The 20,971-nt window shown below is 40.3% G+C and overlaps 1 protein-coding gene across 1 annotated transcript in view; it reads left to right on the forward strand.

Moving 5' to 3' along the window:
* Positions 1-20,971, forward strand: part of oxt (Xylosyltransferase oxt) — a 184,932-nt gene that overhangs the window by 157,235 nt on the left and 6,726 nt on the right. The window contains exons 16-17 of the mRNA XM_070082367.1: positions 3,355-3,509; positions 15,758-15,925. Of these exons, the coding sequence (XP_069938468.1) occupies positions 3,355-3,509; positions 15,758-15,925 (323 nt within the window). The remainder of the gene's footprint in view (positions 1-3,354; positions 3,510-15,757; positions 15,926-20,971) is intronic.

The raw sequence follows: 20,971 nt of genomic DNA on the forward strand, positions 1-20,971 counted from the left end.
CTAGTTTTAGGACTGGCTTGCCATGGGTTTGAATCCCACCCTTTCTGTGATTTGTGTCCTGGAGATGGGAAGGGCAGTGCCTGTACTCTGAAGGAAAGGTGGGGATATTGCAGACAGTGGGTAATCTGAATTGTGGTGTCAGCACACTTCTGGCAAGACAGTTTGCTAAATTATGGTAAATGTGTTTTCTTTGGGTCACCTTGCCTTTTTGGGAGATGGCCTTTAAGGTAATTTTTTTTTAAGGATATATGTGTTATTTTCTTATTCTTTTTAGTAATCTTTACAGGAAAAGGGGTTACTAGCCCATTGTTCCCGGCATTTTAGTTGACTTTTACAACACGCATGGCTTACGGAGGAAAGATTCTTATTCTACTTCCCCATGGATATAAAAGGAAAAGTAATAAGACCAAGAACTATTAAGATAAAATCAAAGAAAACTCAGATGAGTGTGTATAAATAAATGTGTACATGTATGTGTAGTGTGACCTAGGTGTAAGTAGAAGTAGCAAGACATACCTGTAATCTTGCATATTTATGAGACAGACAAAAGACATCAGCAATCCTACCATCATGTAAAACAATTACAGGCTTTCGTTTTACACTCACTTGGCAGGACGGTAGTACCTCCCTGGGTGGTTGCTGTCTACCAACCTACTTTATATGTGTATGCTTCTAAACTGTTGTATTCTGAGCACCTCTGCAAAAACAGTGATAATGTGTGAGTGTGGTGAAAGTGTTGAATGATGATGAAAGTATTTTCTTTTTGGGGATTTTCTTTCTTTTTTGGGTCACCTTGCCTCGGTGGGAGACGGCCGACTTGTTAAAAAAAAAAAAAAGTGTTATCTCTTTCAAAGGTGTGTCATTATGCTGGGGAAGGGGTCATAATCTGAGGAATTAGAGCTGCACTCTGCTTCCTCTGATGAAACCAGATTATTTTTTGATCTCCTAGATGCTATATTGCTTCTGCTGGTTTAGTACTTCTCCATGACTATGTAATCTACATTACTGAGGGCAGAGAAACTGCATATGTAATTTTGATCTCATGAGGCTATCTTTCCAGTTTTCATTTCTGTTAACTTATCAAACCATCTGCATTATTTGGTGATACTCACATACAAAAGGGATAGTCTTAAATTTTCACACCTATAATAATCTGTCTTAGCATCAGGATGGATTTTTTTTTTAATTATTTGTATTTTCTGTAGGCCATTATTGTAAGATACAGAGTCATATCTATTAAATGTAAATATTGGGACCATGAGCTTTCCAATTAATCAAATCATTTTGATTGTATGGAGGAGCATGGATAGCTCTGGTCAGTAAAGGTCAGTCATTAATTAATAATGTTCTTGATGCTTGGATTAAAGTATCACAAACCTTACCTGATGCAGAGCGAGAAACCACTTTTACAGTAAGACACGTGTACAGTATTGGGATATTGAGGAAATGTTGCACCATAAATGTCTTCTTCATTTCATGGCAAAACATTTTGTCAGTGGAGTATTGTAATACTGTGCACCACTTGGCCAGAAATATGGAGAACAGGTAAGAGAGAGCTTTATATTTTGGCCTCAGAGACCCTCTTCAATAGATTTGCTAAAGGTGGTCTCTGACTGAAGCCAAAATATACAGATCTCTCTCTCTCTTGCCTGTGTTTTATGTTTCTAAATTGTTTCTCACTTTGTATAATCCAGATTTTGGGTTGTATGCATTAGTCTACAACAAACCCTGCAAATATGTAAGTTTTCAACCATACTTTCACAGGATATATATACTGAGAGGTGTTTGTCTCCCATTGTATATATGCTGAGAGTTTATGTTTTTATCCCTAAAGTGGAGATAAAGGTATTCTTGACTGGTGATGAACAATTAATATTAAGCCTTAATGATACTCTTGTATTTGATAGGCTTTAAGTTCAACAAACCACTCATAATCACAAACTACATTTTTGTTTTTCATCCACAACATAAAGGGTAATAAATTAATTAACTGATGAGGGGCAGTATCTGGTGTATCTTGAAGTTAAAGTTCTTTAGTTATAACGAATGTAAGTAAATAAGGTGCAACTACTGTATCAAACCATGTATATGTGGAATTCCCTTGTATTTTTGGTAATATTTAAGTTATGATAGTAAGAGAATTTTTTGCAGCCCTATTCATATAGTCATTCATGAATTTTTTCACACTAAAATTGTTAGAAAAAATAGATAAGAAGTTGAAGGACACTCATATTTGTTGATTTGGAGGATTGGGTAATTTTATGGATTTGTCTGGTTAAGTTACACAAGTGTTCGTAGTCACAACTACCATATAGATGCTCCTCGTTTTATGATGGTTCGATTATGATGTTGCAACTTCACATTATACAATAAATGTACATTCAGTACTGTACTTTTATTGATAGAATGAACTTTTTCAATGCTGGTATTTAGTTAGTTGCAGTAATTATTTGTTTATTTGCTTATTCAGTGACAGTAGTTATTTATTTTTTATCATATTCAACTTATTATATTTTCAACTTACAATGGGTTCATCGGAATGTAACCCCATCATAAGTCGAGGAGCACCTGTATTTTTAACACAGTGGGTCACTCTACCCACTAAGGTAGGGTGACCTGAAAGAGAGAAACTCTTTCACCATCACTGTCTTGCCAGAAGCATGTTGACAACCCCACCCCTTCTTCAGAGAGCAGCCACTGTACCTCCCACCTCCACGGAGGCAAGAAAAAGGGAAATGTGTGAGAGTATAGTCATACCAATGCCATTATGTGGGTACGATGCATGGGTCTTCAGTGTTACAGTGAGGATGAGGCTGTGAATAGTATACAGAGAATTGGGATCTTGGAGATTATCCAGAAGGCAGAAGAAAGGTTGTTGAGGTGGTTCAAACATCTGGTAAGGATGGAGTAAAATAAGATAGCTAGGAGGGTTGTAGGGAGGTAGTAGGGGAGATTTTGGGAGTTAGGGGATTGGAAATTCAACAGGCTTGTGTAAGCATTTTAGACAGGAGTGAGTGGAGGCAAGTGGTTTTTATGACTTGATGTTCTGTTGGAGTGTAAGAAAGGTAACATATGTGAAGGGATTCAGGGAAACCAGTTAGCTAGGCTTGAGTCTTGGAGATGGGAAGTTCAGTGCCTGCACTCTGAAGGTGGGATGGGAATGCTGCAATTCAAAGGATCATCTGAACTGTGGTGTCAACATGCTTCTGTTAAGACACTGAATGAATGTGTTTCTTTGGGAGACTGCCAATCTGTTAAACTGAAGTCTTACAACATTATTCAGTTGTCAGTTATTTTGATTTCATTCAGTGTTTTTGCTACAACTCTTAATTAATAATAGTTTCTTTTATCCAGGTCATTTCACACATTTTTGATTTGCAAAAGCCATTGCTTCCTGGGTCTTGGATGATTCGAGTGGTGATTGATAATGTTGTGATAGCATCTCACACATTCCTCATACTGCCACTACAATTTATGCAGGGCCGCCAGATATCAGTCAAAGAGGCCAGGTAGGAGAGTGCATTTCTGTATTTATCTGTATTTATCTCTCTATGTTTGCAATGTTATTTTGATATAGTGCTTGACCATGTAATACCTTCAAATGATCTAGATAATTCATTTATCTAATACAGTGGACCCCCGCATAACGATTACCTCCGAATGTGACCAATTATGTTAGTGTATTTATGTAAGTGCGTTTGTACGTGTATGTTTGGGGGTCTGAAATGGACTAATCTACTTCACAATATTCCTTATGGGAATAAATTCGGTCAGTACTGGCACCTGAACATACTTCTGGAGTGAAAAAATATCGTTAACCGGGGGTCCACTGTACTTAATTTAGTAGTCAGTTTACCATATAACACTGACTGTAAGTTGGCCTGAACCCTAAAACTTTGTTTTAGGGCCTAGTTAATTTTTTACTCTTGTCTACTGTTAGTTGGGATGTACACTTTGTTTCCCAGTATTATAAGTACACATATGATAGCTGATTGTTGTGGGTTGCATCCTGAAGGGGTGGCAGTTTACCTTGGATAGAGATGGGCTTTGAAATGACCTGAGGTAGACTAACAGCTCATAGCCTGTAAATTGAATGGTACCAAATAAAAAATGATATTGAGCATAGGTATAGCAAATAAGGATAGTGTCTTTATTAGGTATATGAGAACAAGAGGGCTTAGTTGAAAATTACACCTTAACCCTTTCAGGGTCCGTCCCGTAGATCTACGGCTTTACGGTGAGTGTCCAAACCGTAGATCTACGCCATGAGCTCAGCTCACTCTGATAAACTGTGAGTGGTACATTTGGGCCTAGATATGAGAGAATACATCTATGTGGTATGTGTGCACCACATAAAACAGATCCTGCAGCACACTGTGTATAATGAGAGAAAAAAACTGAAATCATGATTTTTTGATTAAAACAGCAACTTTGCAGTGTTTTTTCGTATGTTTTTTATAGTTGTATTTGCGATTTCTTGGTCTCATTTGATAGAATGGAAGACATATTACAGAAATAGAGATGATTTTGATTGGTTTTAGCATTGGAAATGGCTTGAAACTGAGCTCAAAGTAGCGGAAATGTTAAATTTTTGCCGATATTCAAGAGTAAACAAACGACCTCACACGTCTAATACACGTCAGCTGGTGGGTCTAATATACATTCACAAATATGGTGATGATATTTATACAATTATTACAGTATTGCATAACAGTAAATCTTCTATTTTTTGGTGTGAATAAAAATTCATTATGTGAATAAAAAATCAAAATGGAATTTATTTGTAAAGCCTCAAAACATAACTAATGAACAGGGGAAATGTTAGTTTAGTGCCAGGAATGCCTACATTGTTTATTCTGGACCCTATTTTGAAATTGGAATATTTTGAACTTTGTGTTAAATTGGCCAAATTAACAATTTCCAATCACTTTATTTTGTAGTTGAAACAGTTGACTTGGCGATTTCTTGTGCTCAATCGATAGAATAGAAGTAATACTAGTGAAATAGCTAAGAATTTGGTTGATTGGAATAATGTAATTGGCCTAAAATGGGAGTCAAAGTCGGCAAAATCGCCGATTCGTAAATATCGCTGACACATCAAAATTCGCGAGAGCATAATTTCGTCAATTTTCCACCAAATTTCGTACTTTTTGTTTTATTACCTTCACAAAAAGATTCTCTACGATTTCATAAGAAAAAATAACAATTTTTTTTTTTGAAAATTCTTGGACACTGGTGCGTGACTCCAGATTTGGGCCTTGGACCCTGAAAGGGTTAATGAGCCACAGGGATATCAGGAATGACTTCATCTCATTAAGAGACAAAGAACGTTATCCATGCAGGCAAAGAAGGAAATGTATGAGAGTGTAGTGGTACCAACATTTATATAGGTTTGAAGCATGGATTGTGAATGTTGCAGCAAGGAGGAGGTTGGAGGCACTGTAGATGTGTCTGAGAGTAATGTGTGGTGTAAATACGCAGAGAATTCATTGTTTGGAGATTAGGAGGAGGTGCAAAGTTACTATAAGAACATAAGAAAATAAGAAAGAAGGAACACTGCAACAGGCCTACTGACCCATGCGAAGCAGGTCCATGTGTGACCCCCAATGACCCCCCCCCCAGATAAACCCAATGACCCACTCAGTCTGGTCACCTCCACTCAAGGATGGAGCACGGCACCAGACCCAGGAGCACAAGCTAGTCAGGTCCAACTCACATCCACCCACACCCCACTCACTCATGTATTTATCTAACCTATTTTTTAAAACTACACAACGTTTTAGCCTGAATAACTGTACTCGGGAGTTTGTTCCACTCATCCACAACTCTATTACCAGACCAGTGCTTTCCTATATCCTTCCTGAATCTGAATTTTTTCCAACTTGAAACCATTGCTACGAGTCCTGTCTTGGCTGGAAATTTTCAGCACGCTATTTACATCCCCTTTATTTATTCCTGTTTTCCATTTATACACTTCGATCATATCCCCCCTAATTCTACGCCTTTCGAGAGAGTGCAGATTCAGGGCCCTCAGTCTATCCTCATATGGAAGATTTCTGATACATGGAATCATCTTTGTCATCCTCCTCTGTACGTTTTCCAGAGCATTTATATCCATTCTGTAATACGGTGACCAGAACTGAGCAGCATAGCCTAAATGAGGCCTAACCAAGGATATATAGAGTTGAAGAACAACCTGAGGACTTCTATTATTTATACAGTGGACCCCCGGTATTCGATATTAATCCGTTCCTGAGAGCTCATCGAATACCGATAATATCGAAAACCGAATCAATTTTCCTCATAAGAAATAATGAAAATCAAATTAATCCGTGCAAGACACCCAAAAGTATGAAAAAAAAAATTTTACTACATGAAATATTAAGTTTAATACAATAGAATAATTACAATAACAATAAAATAATTGACACTTACCTTTAATGAAGATCTGGTGATGATTGATGGGATTGAAGGAGGGGAGAGGTGTTAGTATTTAGAAGGGGAACCCCCTTCCATTAGGACTTGAGGTAGCAAGTCCTTTTCCAGGGTTACTGCCCTTCTTCTATTAATGCCACTAGGACCAGCTTGAGAGTCACTGGACCTCTGTCGCACAACAAATCTGTCCATAGAGCTCTGTACCTCCCATTTCTTTACGATTTGTCTAAAATGGGCCACAACATTGTCATTGTAATAGCTGTGTTAGGGTGATTTTCATCCATAAAGGTTTGCACTTCAACCCACTGTGCACACATTTCCTTAATTTTTGAAGTAGGCACAATGTATTCCACAACTGGTATAGGCTTCTCAGGGTTAGCCCCAAACCCTTCAAAATCTTTCTTAATTTCCATACTAATTCTCACCCTTTTTACCACAGGGTTGGCACTAGAAGCTTTCTTGGGGCCCATGGTGACTTATTTTGCAGAAACAAGCACCAAACACAGTGATAATATGGAATGTACTGAATGTATCCTTAGATGCGCGCACACTGGCTGGCTTGTAAACACTGGCACACAAGGGGCAGTTTCAATCGAATACCGAGGAAATTTTTTTGCGATATAATGCATCGAATACCAGGGGTCCACTGTACTTCTACATATGAAGCCAAGAATTCTGTTAGCTTTATTGCAAACACTAATGCACTGTTGTCTTGGGTTTAGATTACTGCTAACCAGAACTCCTAAATCTTTTTCGCAATCAGTAGTATTAAGATCTATATTATTTAGTTTGTATGTGGCATGGTTATTTAACTGTCCAACATTTAGAACTTTGCATTTGTCAATATTAAACTGCATCTGCCACTTTTCCGACCATTGCATCAGTCTATTCAAATCATCCTGGAGTGCTCTAGTGTCCTCATTAGAATGAATTGGACGGCCTATTTTGGTGTCGTCAGCAAATTTGCTTATGTCACTATTTATTCCCTCATCTATGTCGTTTATGTAAATTGTGAACAACAACGGGCCCAACACTGACCCCTGAGGAACACCGCTTGTGACGTGCCCCCATTCTGATTTCTCCCCATTTATGCAAACTCTCTGCTGTCTATTTGTCAGCCATGCCTCTACCCAGGAAAAAATTTCTCCTCCTATTCCGTGTGCCTTAAGTTTCCTCAATAGCCTCTGATGTGGAACTCTATCGAAAGCCTTACTGAAGTCCATATACACAATATCATATTCATTACCAAGGTCTATCTCCTCAAACACCTTAGTGAAAAAAGTTAGTAAATTCGTGAGACAGGAACGCCCCTTAGTAAAACTGTGTTGAGATTCATTAATCAGTCTGTGCCTATCAAGATGGCTACGAATTGCTTCGGCAATTATTGATTCCATAAATTTTCCCACTATGGAGGTAAGGCTTATTGGTCTATAGTTCGAAGCCAAGGACCTGTCACCTGCCTTGTAAATAGGTATTACATTTGCCATTTTCCACTTATCAGGCACTATGCCAGTTTGTAGTGATATGTTCCTCTTTACATTCCTTTAACACCCTTGCAAACAGTTCATCAGGGCCTGGGAATTTGTTAAGTTTTAGTTTCTCTATTTGTCTGAGGACCATGTCACTAGTTACCGCAGTCGTACATAGTTTATTATCCTGTTCTACATAATCTATTATTTCAGGAATATCGCTAGTATTTTCCTGGGTGAAAACTGAGAGGAAGTAGGTATTGAGAATTTTACACATATCCTTATCACTGTCAGTGATCTGACCAGAGTTACTCTTAAGTGGGCCAATCTTGTCCCTAATCTTACTTTTGTATACCTGAATACCTGAATACCTTGAATCCCTTGCGACCTTAGCCTCATAATCCCTTTTTACTTTTCTTATTCCTTTATTTCTTTCTTTAATTGAATATATTGATTTGTTAACTGCCCATCCCCTCTTTTGATCAATGAGATGTTTTAATCTATTGTTCATCCATTTGAGATCATCTTTGTTAGATCTAATTTCCCTACTCGGAACAAAAATTGTCTGGGCAGCTAGAACTATGCTCTGAAAAACGTCATATTGGCAACCAAGATCACCTACCTGACCCATAGTCAGGACATCCCAATTTAGCTCACCCAGGTAATTTTTCAGTCCCATGAAGTCGGCCAAGCGAAAATCTGGGACAGAGATTTGATTGCAGTTATCTGGGTAATTCCATGATATATTGAAACTAAGTAATTTGTGATCAATTTGTGAACGGGATTATTTGGTGATGCTGCAGCGGAGCGGGGTTCAATTATAGATGTCTTCGGAGGCTTCTTACTTTACAGTGGTCCCTCGTTTTTCGTAATAAATCCGCTCCTGGAGCCGTTACTATAAACGAAATTTACGATTTGCGAATCAATTTTCCCCATGAGAAATAATGTAAATACAATTAATCCATTCCTGAAACCCAGAAGTATTAAAGTAAAAAATTTTTTTACATGAAATATGCATGTAGTACATAAACAATACAATGGGAAATGATGAATGAAACATTAACAGCGTAACACTTACCTTTATTGGAGATTCTTCTTAGTGTATGGGAGACTGGAGGACTAGAGAGATTGGATTGTTTACAGTTTGGAAGGGGAATCCCCTTCCAGCAACACCTCAGGTACCAATTGCTTCTCTGGGGTTGCTTCTCTTCTCTGTTTCTTAATGCCACTAGGACCACCTTGAGAGTCACTCTAGTCCTGTCTCACAAAGTAACTGTGGAGAGAGCTCTGTTTCTGGCGTCTCTTTAACACTTCCCTAAAATGGCCCAAGACTTTGTCACTGTACATATTTCTCACCTTCTTTACCACAGGCTTGGCACTAGGAGCTTTCTTTGGAGCCATGGTAGCTTATTTAGTACTTGCAAGCACTAAAATGAGTGGAATATTATGAAATATTTCGTAGGAGCACTTGAGGGGACCTTCACTCACTGGTAAACAGTGCCAGACTGGCTGGGTTTAGGGAGGCCGCCCCGGTTCACACTGTGCATATGCGTCCCGGACGAACTACTATTCACGAGTCAACCTATGAAAAGCGAGTCCATGTTTATACGAAAATACCCCTATGATTGGCGAAATTTACGATTGCCGAGAACTACGAAAAGCAAGGGACCACTGTATTTGCAAAGTCGTGGTGGGTACACAGGCTTGTGTGTTTGTGCCCATTGCCCGGGAGGGCCATGCCCACGAGGGAGAGAGGGAGTAGACTTGTTGACTGCTTCTAGGCCGCTGTGTGAGTGAGCGAGTGGAACCAGCATCCCACTGACCTGGGCAGGCTTAGAGGGCAGCACCTGAGTGCCGTGAAATATGAACTAAGCCTGCAGACAGCATAGGCTGTCTGTGCAGACAGTACAGGCTATCTACATTTGCTCAGCCACCTACCTCGCATTGTCACGACACAAAAATACTGGTGGTAAAAAAACTCGGTCTCTCTCTCGTAGGAACAGGGCACAGAACACAAAATAAAAAACATGTATATACATATGGACATGGAAAAAACACTTCCTACAGGGAGAGAAGAAAAAACGTGAGGTGTGCTAAACATCGTGGTCATAGGCAGTGAGCGTCGATGGGCATCACTGCATGCCTTCCTGCATCTGGACAGATACTGCAACATAGGAGACATCGCTGCGGCTGAGCTGTGATGTAACAGGGTACGGTCTCCTCTAGAACAGTGAAGCAGTCATCGTAGGAGTCACTGCAGGTTTCACTCAACCTGGGGCACGACATGCTGGTGCCCTCGAGTGAGGCGTCGACAAAACTCGGCAACTGGGCAGGATTTCTGGCAAGCGACTCAGGAGGACACTTCTCGACTGGTACTGTCTCTGGGGCTGTCACTGCTGGCGAGTGTGGAGTGAGTCGTGGAGCGAGTCATGGCAGAGACAACTGGGCGAAACATCTGTGAATTGTAACATCATACACCAGACTACAGTGAGTGAGCTAGCAGTCAAAGTGACATCATCTTTGTGCAGGAGCTCACTGAAGCTTGTGACACGAGGCTGACACAGCGCCTGTCAACAGGGCTTAAACTACGGCTTGACGAGTGTCTTTCTCTCGACAGTTGGAGTTATAGCAGAGGTTAGTCTAAGCGTCCCCAGACTTGTTTCTCTACATGTAACTGCACTCTGAAGGTCTGGAGGTGAAGTGAAACAAATCTCGATGGGAATCGTAGCAGGTACGATTCTGCAGAACATCTATGAGCGACGAGCATAAGAGCTTTCTGTACAAGGGGCTCATATGCTCAGGGCTGCCTAATATCAGCTGTCAAACGCGCTGGTCACACTGGGTGACAATAACACAGTGGTGCTACACACTGGTCTGGGCTCAAGACTGCACTGGACACATGGAAAACTTTACACATACCCGCAGTACATGCGGTACAACATGGCTTAAACTAGCAAATGATGCTTTTCTGTGCACAAAATTGACACTAAGCTATACGCTAACATGTGAGAACACTGATTGAGGGGAATTAATTTACACACGACATATATCTTCTCTCAGTCTTCTCGACAGTACTGACATAATTACTGAAACACTCGATGTGACATCATGTGATGTCAGGCGTGATGTTGTGAGGTAACGTCAGCAGACATCTCGAGGTGACGTCAGGCAGACATCGTGAAGTCATGAAGTCAGGCAGCAGCATCAGTGACGTCAGTGTGATGCGGGCAGCAGACCACAGCATGTGGCCTGGGACATGTGGCTTGGTAACTCATGTGGCTCATAGATCCAAGTGGTGTCAGGATCCACGTGGCTTGCTGATCCACATGGCGTCGTGATATACGTGGCATGCTGACCCACGTAGCTTCGAGTGGCCTCGGGCACTCAGATACACAGCTCTGGCAATGAATTCACATGGAAAACAGCAGAAAACACAGCAGAGGGAGTGATGGCATGATGGTGTATGGTAGGCTGGTGAGGTGTGAGTGTACAGCAGGGCGAGTGTGGGCGAGGCAAGGAACGGCCACTTCCTCCTCCCACCCACAAACACGTGGAGAAGCTCACACTGGACGCAGAAATCACCACAAAACTCACCTCTGGCTTGCTGAAATAGCTGTGCTGAGCTGAAAAACAACAGCAGAACATACAAGTGATGCTGAACACGTGACTTGAGAAACAGCATGGGACGCTGTAGCATGGGGTCACTGGGACACCACTTATATTTCTCGAAGAAATATGGGAAATTTTGGCCAAATCCTGCTTGTACCTGTGTCTGGATGCTGAAATGTGCAGACACGACATCAGGATAACTCGTTGAGATCTCAGTAGTAGTACCAGTTCCTAGCAACCAGTTACCAGTAACCAGTGTACCAGTAGATGACTCACTACCAACCGTCTGTGTGAATCATTGATTGTATTTGTCATGTGGGTTTCGATAACGTGGATGGGGTAAGAATACTCACGTAGGCTGGTATTACGTATAATATAACAGAAAGTATGGGGAGCACCAACAGCCGACCTGTCTCTCTCTGTTGCCTACTACGACTGACCCATAGTGCCTACAGAGACGGATGTTTCTAGTGTAGGGCGATGAAGTGAACACAACTTCATTCTATTTCCTTCCTCTCTCCGGGCAAACACAACCGCTGCGACCACCGCTTCCCACCAATGTGAACGGGATTGTTTGGTGATGCTGCAGCGGAGCGGGGTTCAATTATAGACGTCTTCGGAGGCTTCTTACTTTATTGCAAAGTCATGGTGGGTACACAGGCTTGTGTGTTTGTGCCCATTTCCCGGGAGGGCCATGCCCACGAGGGAGAGAGGGAGTAGACTTGTTGACTGCTTCTAGGCCGCTGTGTGAGTGAGCAAGTGGGACCAGCGTCCCACTGACCTGGGCAGGCCTAGAGGGCAGCACCTGAGTGCTGCGAAATATGAACTAAAGCCTGCAGACAGCATAGGCTGTTTGTGCAGACAGTATAGGCTGTCTACAACTTTCCCCAAGCTCATCATTAACCTCAAGATTATTAATTAGTGAATCTTTGTTGGCAGGAACCACGTCAAGCAGATTGTTTCCTCTGGTTGGTTCTGTCACAACCTGTTCTAAAAAGCAATCCTGAACCGTATCAAGAAAGTCACTAGACTCAAGATTTCCTGTCATATTGTTCCAATCAGTTTGTCTAAAGTTAAATCTCCCTTATCACAACATTTTCATATCTAGATGCCTTATGAATTTCGTCCCATAACAGCTTACTGCACTCCCTATCAAGGTTTGGGGGCCTATAAATCACACCCAAAATTAATTTGTCACGTCCCTCGAGAAACTGTAGCCAAACAGATTCTGTGTTCAATGTTTCTAATCTTATATCATGTCTAAGACAGCAATTTAAATTTTCTCGGACATACATCGCCACTCCACCACCCTTCCTGTTGACCTTATCAGTGTGGAATAGTTTATAGCCCTGTATGTTGCATTCAAACACCCATACCTCTATAATCTATCAGTTTGAATTCCTAGACAAGTCATCAGTTACCCTCTCAATTGAATTGGCTAATTCAACCACTCCATCCCCAGAGAGATGAACCCCATCCCTTGCATACATCACGTTTGCCAAAGAATAGGTCCCAGTTATCAATGAATGGGATTGCAAGTACCTGTCTAGCCAGCAATTTATACCAATTGCCCTAGACATCCATTCATTGCCCACTCCCTTTCTAGGCAAGATGCTACATATGACTGGGATCCCTCCCTTAGACCTAACTACTTCTATGACTAACCTGTACTTATCCAGCAGCTCCTCTCTCCTGCCCTTCCCAGTGTCATTACCCCCAGCACTAAGACATAATGGGCTTATTCCCATTACCTGCCATAATATTATCCAACCTGCTGACTATGTCACCAACATCAGCTCCAGGAAGGCACACTCTCTGACTGACCTGTCTGTCTCTCTTACAAAATGCACGGTCCATACATCTTACCTGAGAATCGCCTACTTTTAAAATATTCTTACCTTGATTAGTAGAGGAATCAGTGGTACCTTCAACCTCATTAACCACTTAAGTACACTCGTCTTGGAGAACAGAGAATCGATTTCCTACCTTCACATCTTCTCTATTAACTCTCCTCATCTTCCTTCTTCCTGAACTGTGAAACACTTGCCACTTAAAGCGGCTGCCACTGTCACTGCTGGTGGCCATTTCCTCCTTACCAGCTAAATCCTTCTCACTCTTGCTCCCAAACTTGTCTATGTGAAGCTTCAGCCTCCTATTTTCTTCCTGAAGAAGTAGAATCTCCTTCTTCAACACTTGAACCTGAAATTCTAAAACACTACAACAAGCCATGGTGCTTGGTAACAACCCACGCTAACTCCCAAGAGCTTAGGCAGGTATAAGTACTATTCAGAGGGCTGAGGAGGGATTGTTGAAGTGGTTTGGTTATATAGAGAGGACAGAGCAAAATAAATTGACCTGGAGGTGTATAAATCTGTAGTGGAGGGAAGGTGGGGTAGAGGTCGTCCTACGAAATGATGGAGGAAGGGGGTAAAGGAGGTTTTGTATGCAAGAGGTTTGAACATCCAGCAGGCATGTGTGTGTGTTAGATAAGATTGAGTGGAGGCAAATGGTTTCTGGGACCTGACGAGCTGTTGGAGTGTGAGCAAGGTTACATTTTGTGTAGGGATTCAGGGAAACTGGTTAACTAGACTTGAGTCCTGGAGGTGGGAAATACACAGTGCCTGCACTCTAAAGGAGGGGTGGAGATATTTGCTGTTTGGAGGGACATTTGACTTGTCGTATGTATGCACTTCTGGCAAGACAGTAATAGTGTGAATGATGGTGAGAGTTTTTTTTTTTTTCCGGCCACCCTACCTCGGTGGGAGATAGCTGCTGTGTTAATAAAAATAAAAAGGTAGTAAAGAAGTGGAATGAGCTGAGCAGTAACTCATTGGAAACAGACTTCATAAAAGGGCTCAAAAATAGATGTGACAGGGCTTAATCAATCATCTGGATGTTCAGAGGCAGGACCAAGAACTAGAGTTCACTTTATTCCCATCCCGTTCTCCCGAGCAAATTAAATTGGGCAGTTGCGGTTTCATCCGTACCTCACTATTTTTGCAAAATTAAATTTAATCTTGTTTGCACCATCACATACCTGCCAGTCACTTTTATTTAATTATTGGCTCGTCTCCCCAAAATCAGTGGTAATCAATAAGTCATGTCTTCCAGATTTATTCTTCAACCCTTTCATTGTCCATGCTGAATCACTGTCAGTGCCGTAGTACTATGCCATGAGCTCAGCTGACTCACATAATCTGTGAGCGGTAAATTTAGGCCTAGATTTGAGGGAATGGGTCTGTGTGGTAAGTGTGCACCACATAAATAAAATCCTGTAGCACACAGTGCATGAGGAGAAAAAAACTGCAGCAATGTTTTTGGTTTAAAACAACAACTTTGCAGTATATTTTCTTATGGTTTTTATAGTTGTATTCTTGGTTTCTTGGTCTTATTTGATAGAATGGAAGATATACTACAGAAATAAAGAAGATTTTCATTGGTTTCAGGGCTGAAAATTACTTGAAATTGAGTTCAAAATAGCAGAAATATTTAATTTTTTGCCGATATTCAAGTGAACAAATCACTTCACTCATCTAATACACACCCAACTGGTGACTCTAATGTACATTCACGAATGCGCTGATATTATTTATACAAAGATTACAATATTTCATAATAGTGAATCTTCTATTTTTGTGTGTGAATAAAAAATCAAAATGAAATTCATATGTAAAGTTGGGGAACATAACTGATGAACAGAGGAAATGTTATTTTAGTACCAGGAATGCCTGCATTGTTTACTCTGGACCCTATTTTGAAATTTGTGTGAAATTACCAATTTTTGATCACCTTATTGAGTAATTGAAATAGCTGATTGGGCCTTTTCTTGTGCTCACTTGATAAAATGGAAGACATACTAGCGAAATAACTAAGAATTTGGTCTGCTGGAACAATATAATTGGGCTATAACAGGAATTAAAATGGGCAAAATCATCGATGCGTAAATATCAGTGAGAACATTCGTGAAACCGTAATTTCATCAGCTTTCCATCAGATTTCGCACTTTTTGTTTTATTACCTTCAGAAAAAGATTTTTTACAATTTCATAAGAATTTTTTTTTTTTTTTTAAATTCTTGGATGCTGTGGACAAGTTTCAGATTGGGGGTCTGGGCAATGAAAGTATTAAAATATTTAACTATATATTTTATTTTTGTAACTATTTCTTGAACATTTTCACTCTAGGCAATTTTTTTTTCATGGAAGATGCATAATTTTCTTTATCACAAACATTTTAAAATTTCAGGATGCTGCACAGAGGACCATCAAAACCTTATGCTGATGCAGATCTCAGTGATATTAGCCTCCACCTTAATCTGGGACATGGCAACTCCTCAGCACAGGAAGTCTCAGCTACTCACTCTCATTTATATGGTCCACAGCTATTAAAGTGGATTGATGAGCTAGTTGCAAGGTATTCTGAAGTATATAAGTAAATGCTGTACAGTTTTGTTAAACTTCTCAATTTGCAGCACATAGGTTCTTACAAGCCTTTGCAAATTCAAAATCAACAATGCTAGTAAATACTCTTGTGTGAAAAATTCTAATTTGTGGTCATTTTGTGCATCAGAGGCCTTCATCTTTCAACATACCGGTCGTATCCTACTGAGGCAGGGTAGCCTAAAAAGAAAAATGAAAGTTTCTCTTTTTAAATTTAGTAATATATACAGGAGAAGGGGTTACTAGCCCCATGCTGCCAGCATTTTAGTTGCCTCTTATGGCATGCATGACTTACTGAGGAAGAATTCTGTTGCACTTCCCCATGGAAATCAAGAGGCCATATAACTTTAGGTTTCACTTTCCTAGTTAAAATGATTATTCATGTGAAATAATGTAAAGAAAACATAGTCTTTGGTTGTGGAAATCCATTTTGTAGTTAGTGTGTACTGTAATTTAGGGTTTATGTGCTAAATCGAAGAGATGAACATCATGAACAATCAAAACTTATTTGTGAATATCTTCCATTTTGTTTCTCTGCAATACTGTTTTATTTTTTTAATACACAGTGGACCCTAAGTTAACGCCTTTAATCCGTTCCAGAGAGCTAGGCTTTAACCGATTTAGCCTTTAACCGAATTAATTTTCCCCATAAGAAATAATGGAAATCCAATTAATCCATTCTTATTGTCAGGAGGCTTGACAGAACAGTACTTCAGTATGACGCTATTATCAACTCTACGGCTTATTTACCTATCACAATTCATCTAATATCACATAATATTAATAACATAGAAACATATACTCAATACCACAATTGATTGCACAACAGGATCAGCCTCAAACCCTTCAAAATCCTTCTTTTGGACACAATCTGGCCACAATTTTCCCCAAGCAGAGTTCATCATCCTGGTAGTCACTCCCTGCCAAGCCTTATCTATAAGGCTTATGCAGTGGAAGATATTGAAGTGATTCCTCCAGAACTCTCTTAGAGTCAATTCAGAGTCCAAGGTTATGTAAAAGCACCTTTGAAACATTGCTTTGGTGTACAAATTTTTGAAGTTTGCATTGATCAGCTGGTCCATGGGCTGGATGAGAGGAGTGGTGTTAGGATGCAAGAACTTCACTGTTACAAAACTGAATTCTTTAGACAATTGGTCTTCCAGGAGCATTGTCCATTAACAGGAGGTACTGGAGTGGCAATTAATTACCCAGGAGGTATTTTTTCACACTTGGGCCAAACACTTCATTGAACCATTCCAGGAAAATCTCCCTCTTGACCCATGCCCTACTGTTAGCCTTCCACATCACACACAATTTACTCTTGACAACACTGTTTTTCTTGAACACTGAGATTTTCAGAGTGATACACCAGTAAAGGCTTCACTTTGAAATCCCCACTAGTATTACCACACAACAAGAGAGTTAGCCTGTCTTGGGAGTGCCTTTTTCTCCTGCATGATGTAGGTCCTCTGGCATTTTCTTCGAAAACATGCCTGTTTCGTCACAATTGAACACTTGTTGGGGTTGGAATTTTTCAACCTCTATATAACCTTTGCATTCCCACAGAAATTTTTCAGCTGCTTGTTTGTCTGAACTGGCTCTACCATGCCTTATAACACTATGTATGCCAATTCGCTTCTTAAATTTTTTGAACCAGCCTTTGCTGGCCTTAAATTCACCAACATCAGCACTCGTTTCAGGCAGTTTCTTTATGAGATCGTCATGCAACTGCTTTGCCTTTTCACAAATTATCGGCTGCACAACACTATCTCCTGCTGCTACCTCTTTCTCTTTGATCCACACCAACAACAGTTTCTCCACTTCTAGATTTGTTTGGGATCTCTGTTTGATTATTGCATTCACCCCTTTTGCAACATCAGCTTCCATGATTTCTTTTCTCTTTGCCACAATGGAGCTGATCCTTGATGACACCTTCCCGTACATCCTGCCGAGTTTGGCAATGTGTATGCCACCATCATATTTTTGAATGATTTCTTTTTTCATTTCTACGGTGTTCCTCACTTTCTTTACCAAAGCACTGGCACTAGGAGCTTTCTTTGGGGTCATGGTGGCTTATTTAGCAGTCACACACAATAAACAAGTGCCAAAAACAATGGATTATTATGAAATGTTTTGTATGACCTCGCAGGATATGTTAACTCACCGAGAAACAACGTGTCACTGCCTGAGAATGCATGTGGGGGCAGCTTTGCCTGCGTGCTGGACACTGGACAGGTTCTGTACCACCAACAAAAATGGAACCAAAATATTGGCTAAAAAGTCAGCAAAAATGGAAATCGGTGATAACAGAGAGCGACGAAAAGGGATGGTCCACTGTAATTTGAAATTGCCATATTAGTGGAATGCCGTAAAGCGGGGCCCTACTGTATGTTGCATGTGTGAGTGTGTTAGATAGGAGTGAGTGGAGATGAATGGTTTTTGGGACTTGATGAGGTGTTGGAGTGTGAGCAAGGTAATATTTTGTGAAGGGATTCAGGGAAACCAGTTAGCTGGATTTGAGTCCTGGAGGTGGGAAGTACAGTGCTTACACTTTAAAGGAGGGGTTTGGATATTTGCTGTTTAGAGTGATGCCTCTGCAAAGACAGTGATTATGTGTTAAAGATGGTGAAAGTGTTTATTTTTTGGGTTACCCTGCCTCAGTGGGAGACAGCCAGCATGTTAAAAAAAAAAAAATGCCTTTTCTCTTACTAGTTCTATCTTTAGTATTCTGATGCATGAACATACCACTTATTAGTGAGAAGTTTGGCTGATAATTTGTTCACTATTTTGGCCTCAGGCTACCCAAACTAGTTTCTTTATTTAATTGATATCCCCATTGTAATGATATATATAACCTTTTCCATGTCACTTTTTATTAATTGCTTCCTTAGTACAGTTGGTTTTCGAGTTCATGAAGTTCCTAATTTGAGGAAATCGATTATCCATTTTTATTTTTGGGCAGTCTGCAAATAAATTAATTGTTCACTTCTTTTTTTTTTTTTGTCCAGTTTGTTTTTAGTTGCTGCATAACCTCTCAGCTGAATTCATATCATTCAAAATATGTTCATGGGGGTTCCCATACCCAAATTTCTTTCCATACTGATAATTCATTTAGTCTGAAATGCATAATGAGCACAGATCTGAAATAAAATTTATTATGTGGACATAAGTTTGCATTAGGAATTAAGGGGCAAGTAACCCCTTCTCCTGTATACATTACTAAAGTTAAAAAGAGAAACTTTCGTTTTTCTTTTGGGCCACCCTGCTTCAGTGGGATATAGCTGGTTTGTTGAAAGAAGTTTGCATTATTCACAAATTTAAACTTTGTGGGACCTTTAGGAATATAAACCATTGCAAATTTGTGTGCATTTAATTTTTTTTATATGTAGTTTGAATTTATGCCACCAGAATTTAGACAGTGTTATGAATTTTAAATTCTGTAGGTTGTAGTGTTTCTTTTACCATTATTGTGAAAAGCCACCACCTTTCTTTCCTTCTGTCTCTCTGCCAAAATGAGTGAATTCTGTAGGTTGTAGTGTTTCTTTTACCATTATTGTGAAAAGCCACCACCTTTCTTTCCTTCTGTCTCTTTGCCAAAATGAGTGGTTACCCTTGATTCTTACCCTTGATTCTTACTACTAGTATACCACATCCCTGTCCAAGGACTACTTTTACAGGGGAAAATAATGGCCCCCCAACCCTCTCCTGCATTCCCTAATCCGAGCCTCACTGTTCACATAGAAACTCTTTACCGCTTTTAGTAACCTGCCTCCTATTCCATACATTTGCAACATAATTTTTGTTGAAGCCTTACCCATTCTCTTATTGGCTCTCCTCTTAACAAGGATTGTAAACTGTCAAGCATTAAATGTAACAAAAAATATGCTAGGATTGAGTGAAGGAAAAAACTGCATAAATAGTATACCTGGAGGATACCTGGAGAGGGTTTTGGGAGTCAACACCTCTATGGCCCAGTCTGAGACCAGCCTCATGGTAGATCAGGGTCTGATCAACCAGGCTCTTACTGCTGGCCGCATGCAAACTGACGTATGAACCACAGCCCGGCTGGTCAGGTGTGCTGTGAGAGTTCTTTATATACTCTCCAGGTCAGCAATTTCACCTGCCTTGAAGGGGGCTGTTAGTGTACAGCAGTATTCCGGCCTAGAGAAAACGAGTGATTTGAAGAGAATCATCATGGGCTTGGTGTCCCAAGTTTTGAAGACTCTCATTATCCATCCTATCATTTTTCTAGCAGATATGTTAGATACATTGCTGTGGTCTTTGAAGGTGAGTTCCTCTGACATTATTACTCCCAGGTTCTTCACATTACTTTTTTTTGCTCTATTGTATGGTTAGACTCTGCTTTATACCCTGGTACAGTATTAATTTCCTCAAGTTTTCCATATCTGAGTAGTTGAAATTTCTCTTCATTGAACTTCATATTGTTTTGAGTGGCCCATTTGAAGATTTGGTTGGGATCTTGTGGTGTCTTTGATGGAGGACAATGTCATGGCAATTCGGGTGTCATCTGCAAAGGAGGATACGGAGCTATGGCTTACATTTCTGTCTATGTCAGATATGAAGATGAGGAATAGGATGGGAGCGAGTACTGTGCCTTGTGGAACAGAGGTTTTCACTGTGGCTGCCTCAGACTTTACTCTATGTGTTCTGTTTGTTAGGAAGCTATAGATCCATCTACCAACTTTTCCTGTTATTCCTTTATCATGCATTTTGTGCGCTATTATGCCGTGGTCGCATTTGTCGAAGGCTTTCGCAAAGTATGTGTATAGTACATCTGCATTTTGTTTATCGTCTGTAGCATCCAGGACCTTGGTCCAGTTGCTGGGACAGGCAGGAGTGACCTGCTTTAAACTCGTGTTGCCCTGGGTTGTATAATTGATGGGTATCTAGGTGGTTGGCTATCTTGCTTCTTAGAACCCTTTCAAAGATTTTTATGATATGGGATGTTTGTGCTATTGGTCTGTAGTTCTTTGCAGTTGCTTTACTGCCACCTTTGTAG

The sequence above is a fragment of the Cherax quadricarinatus genome, chromosome 7 (assembly GCF_038502225.1).
Source record: "Cherax quadricarinatus isolate ZL_2023a chromosome 7, ASM3850222v1, whole genome shotgun sequence".
In the NCBI taxonomy this organism is placed as follows: Eukaryota; Metazoa; Arthropoda; class Malacostraca; order Decapoda; family Parastacidae; genus Cherax; species Cherax quadricarinatus.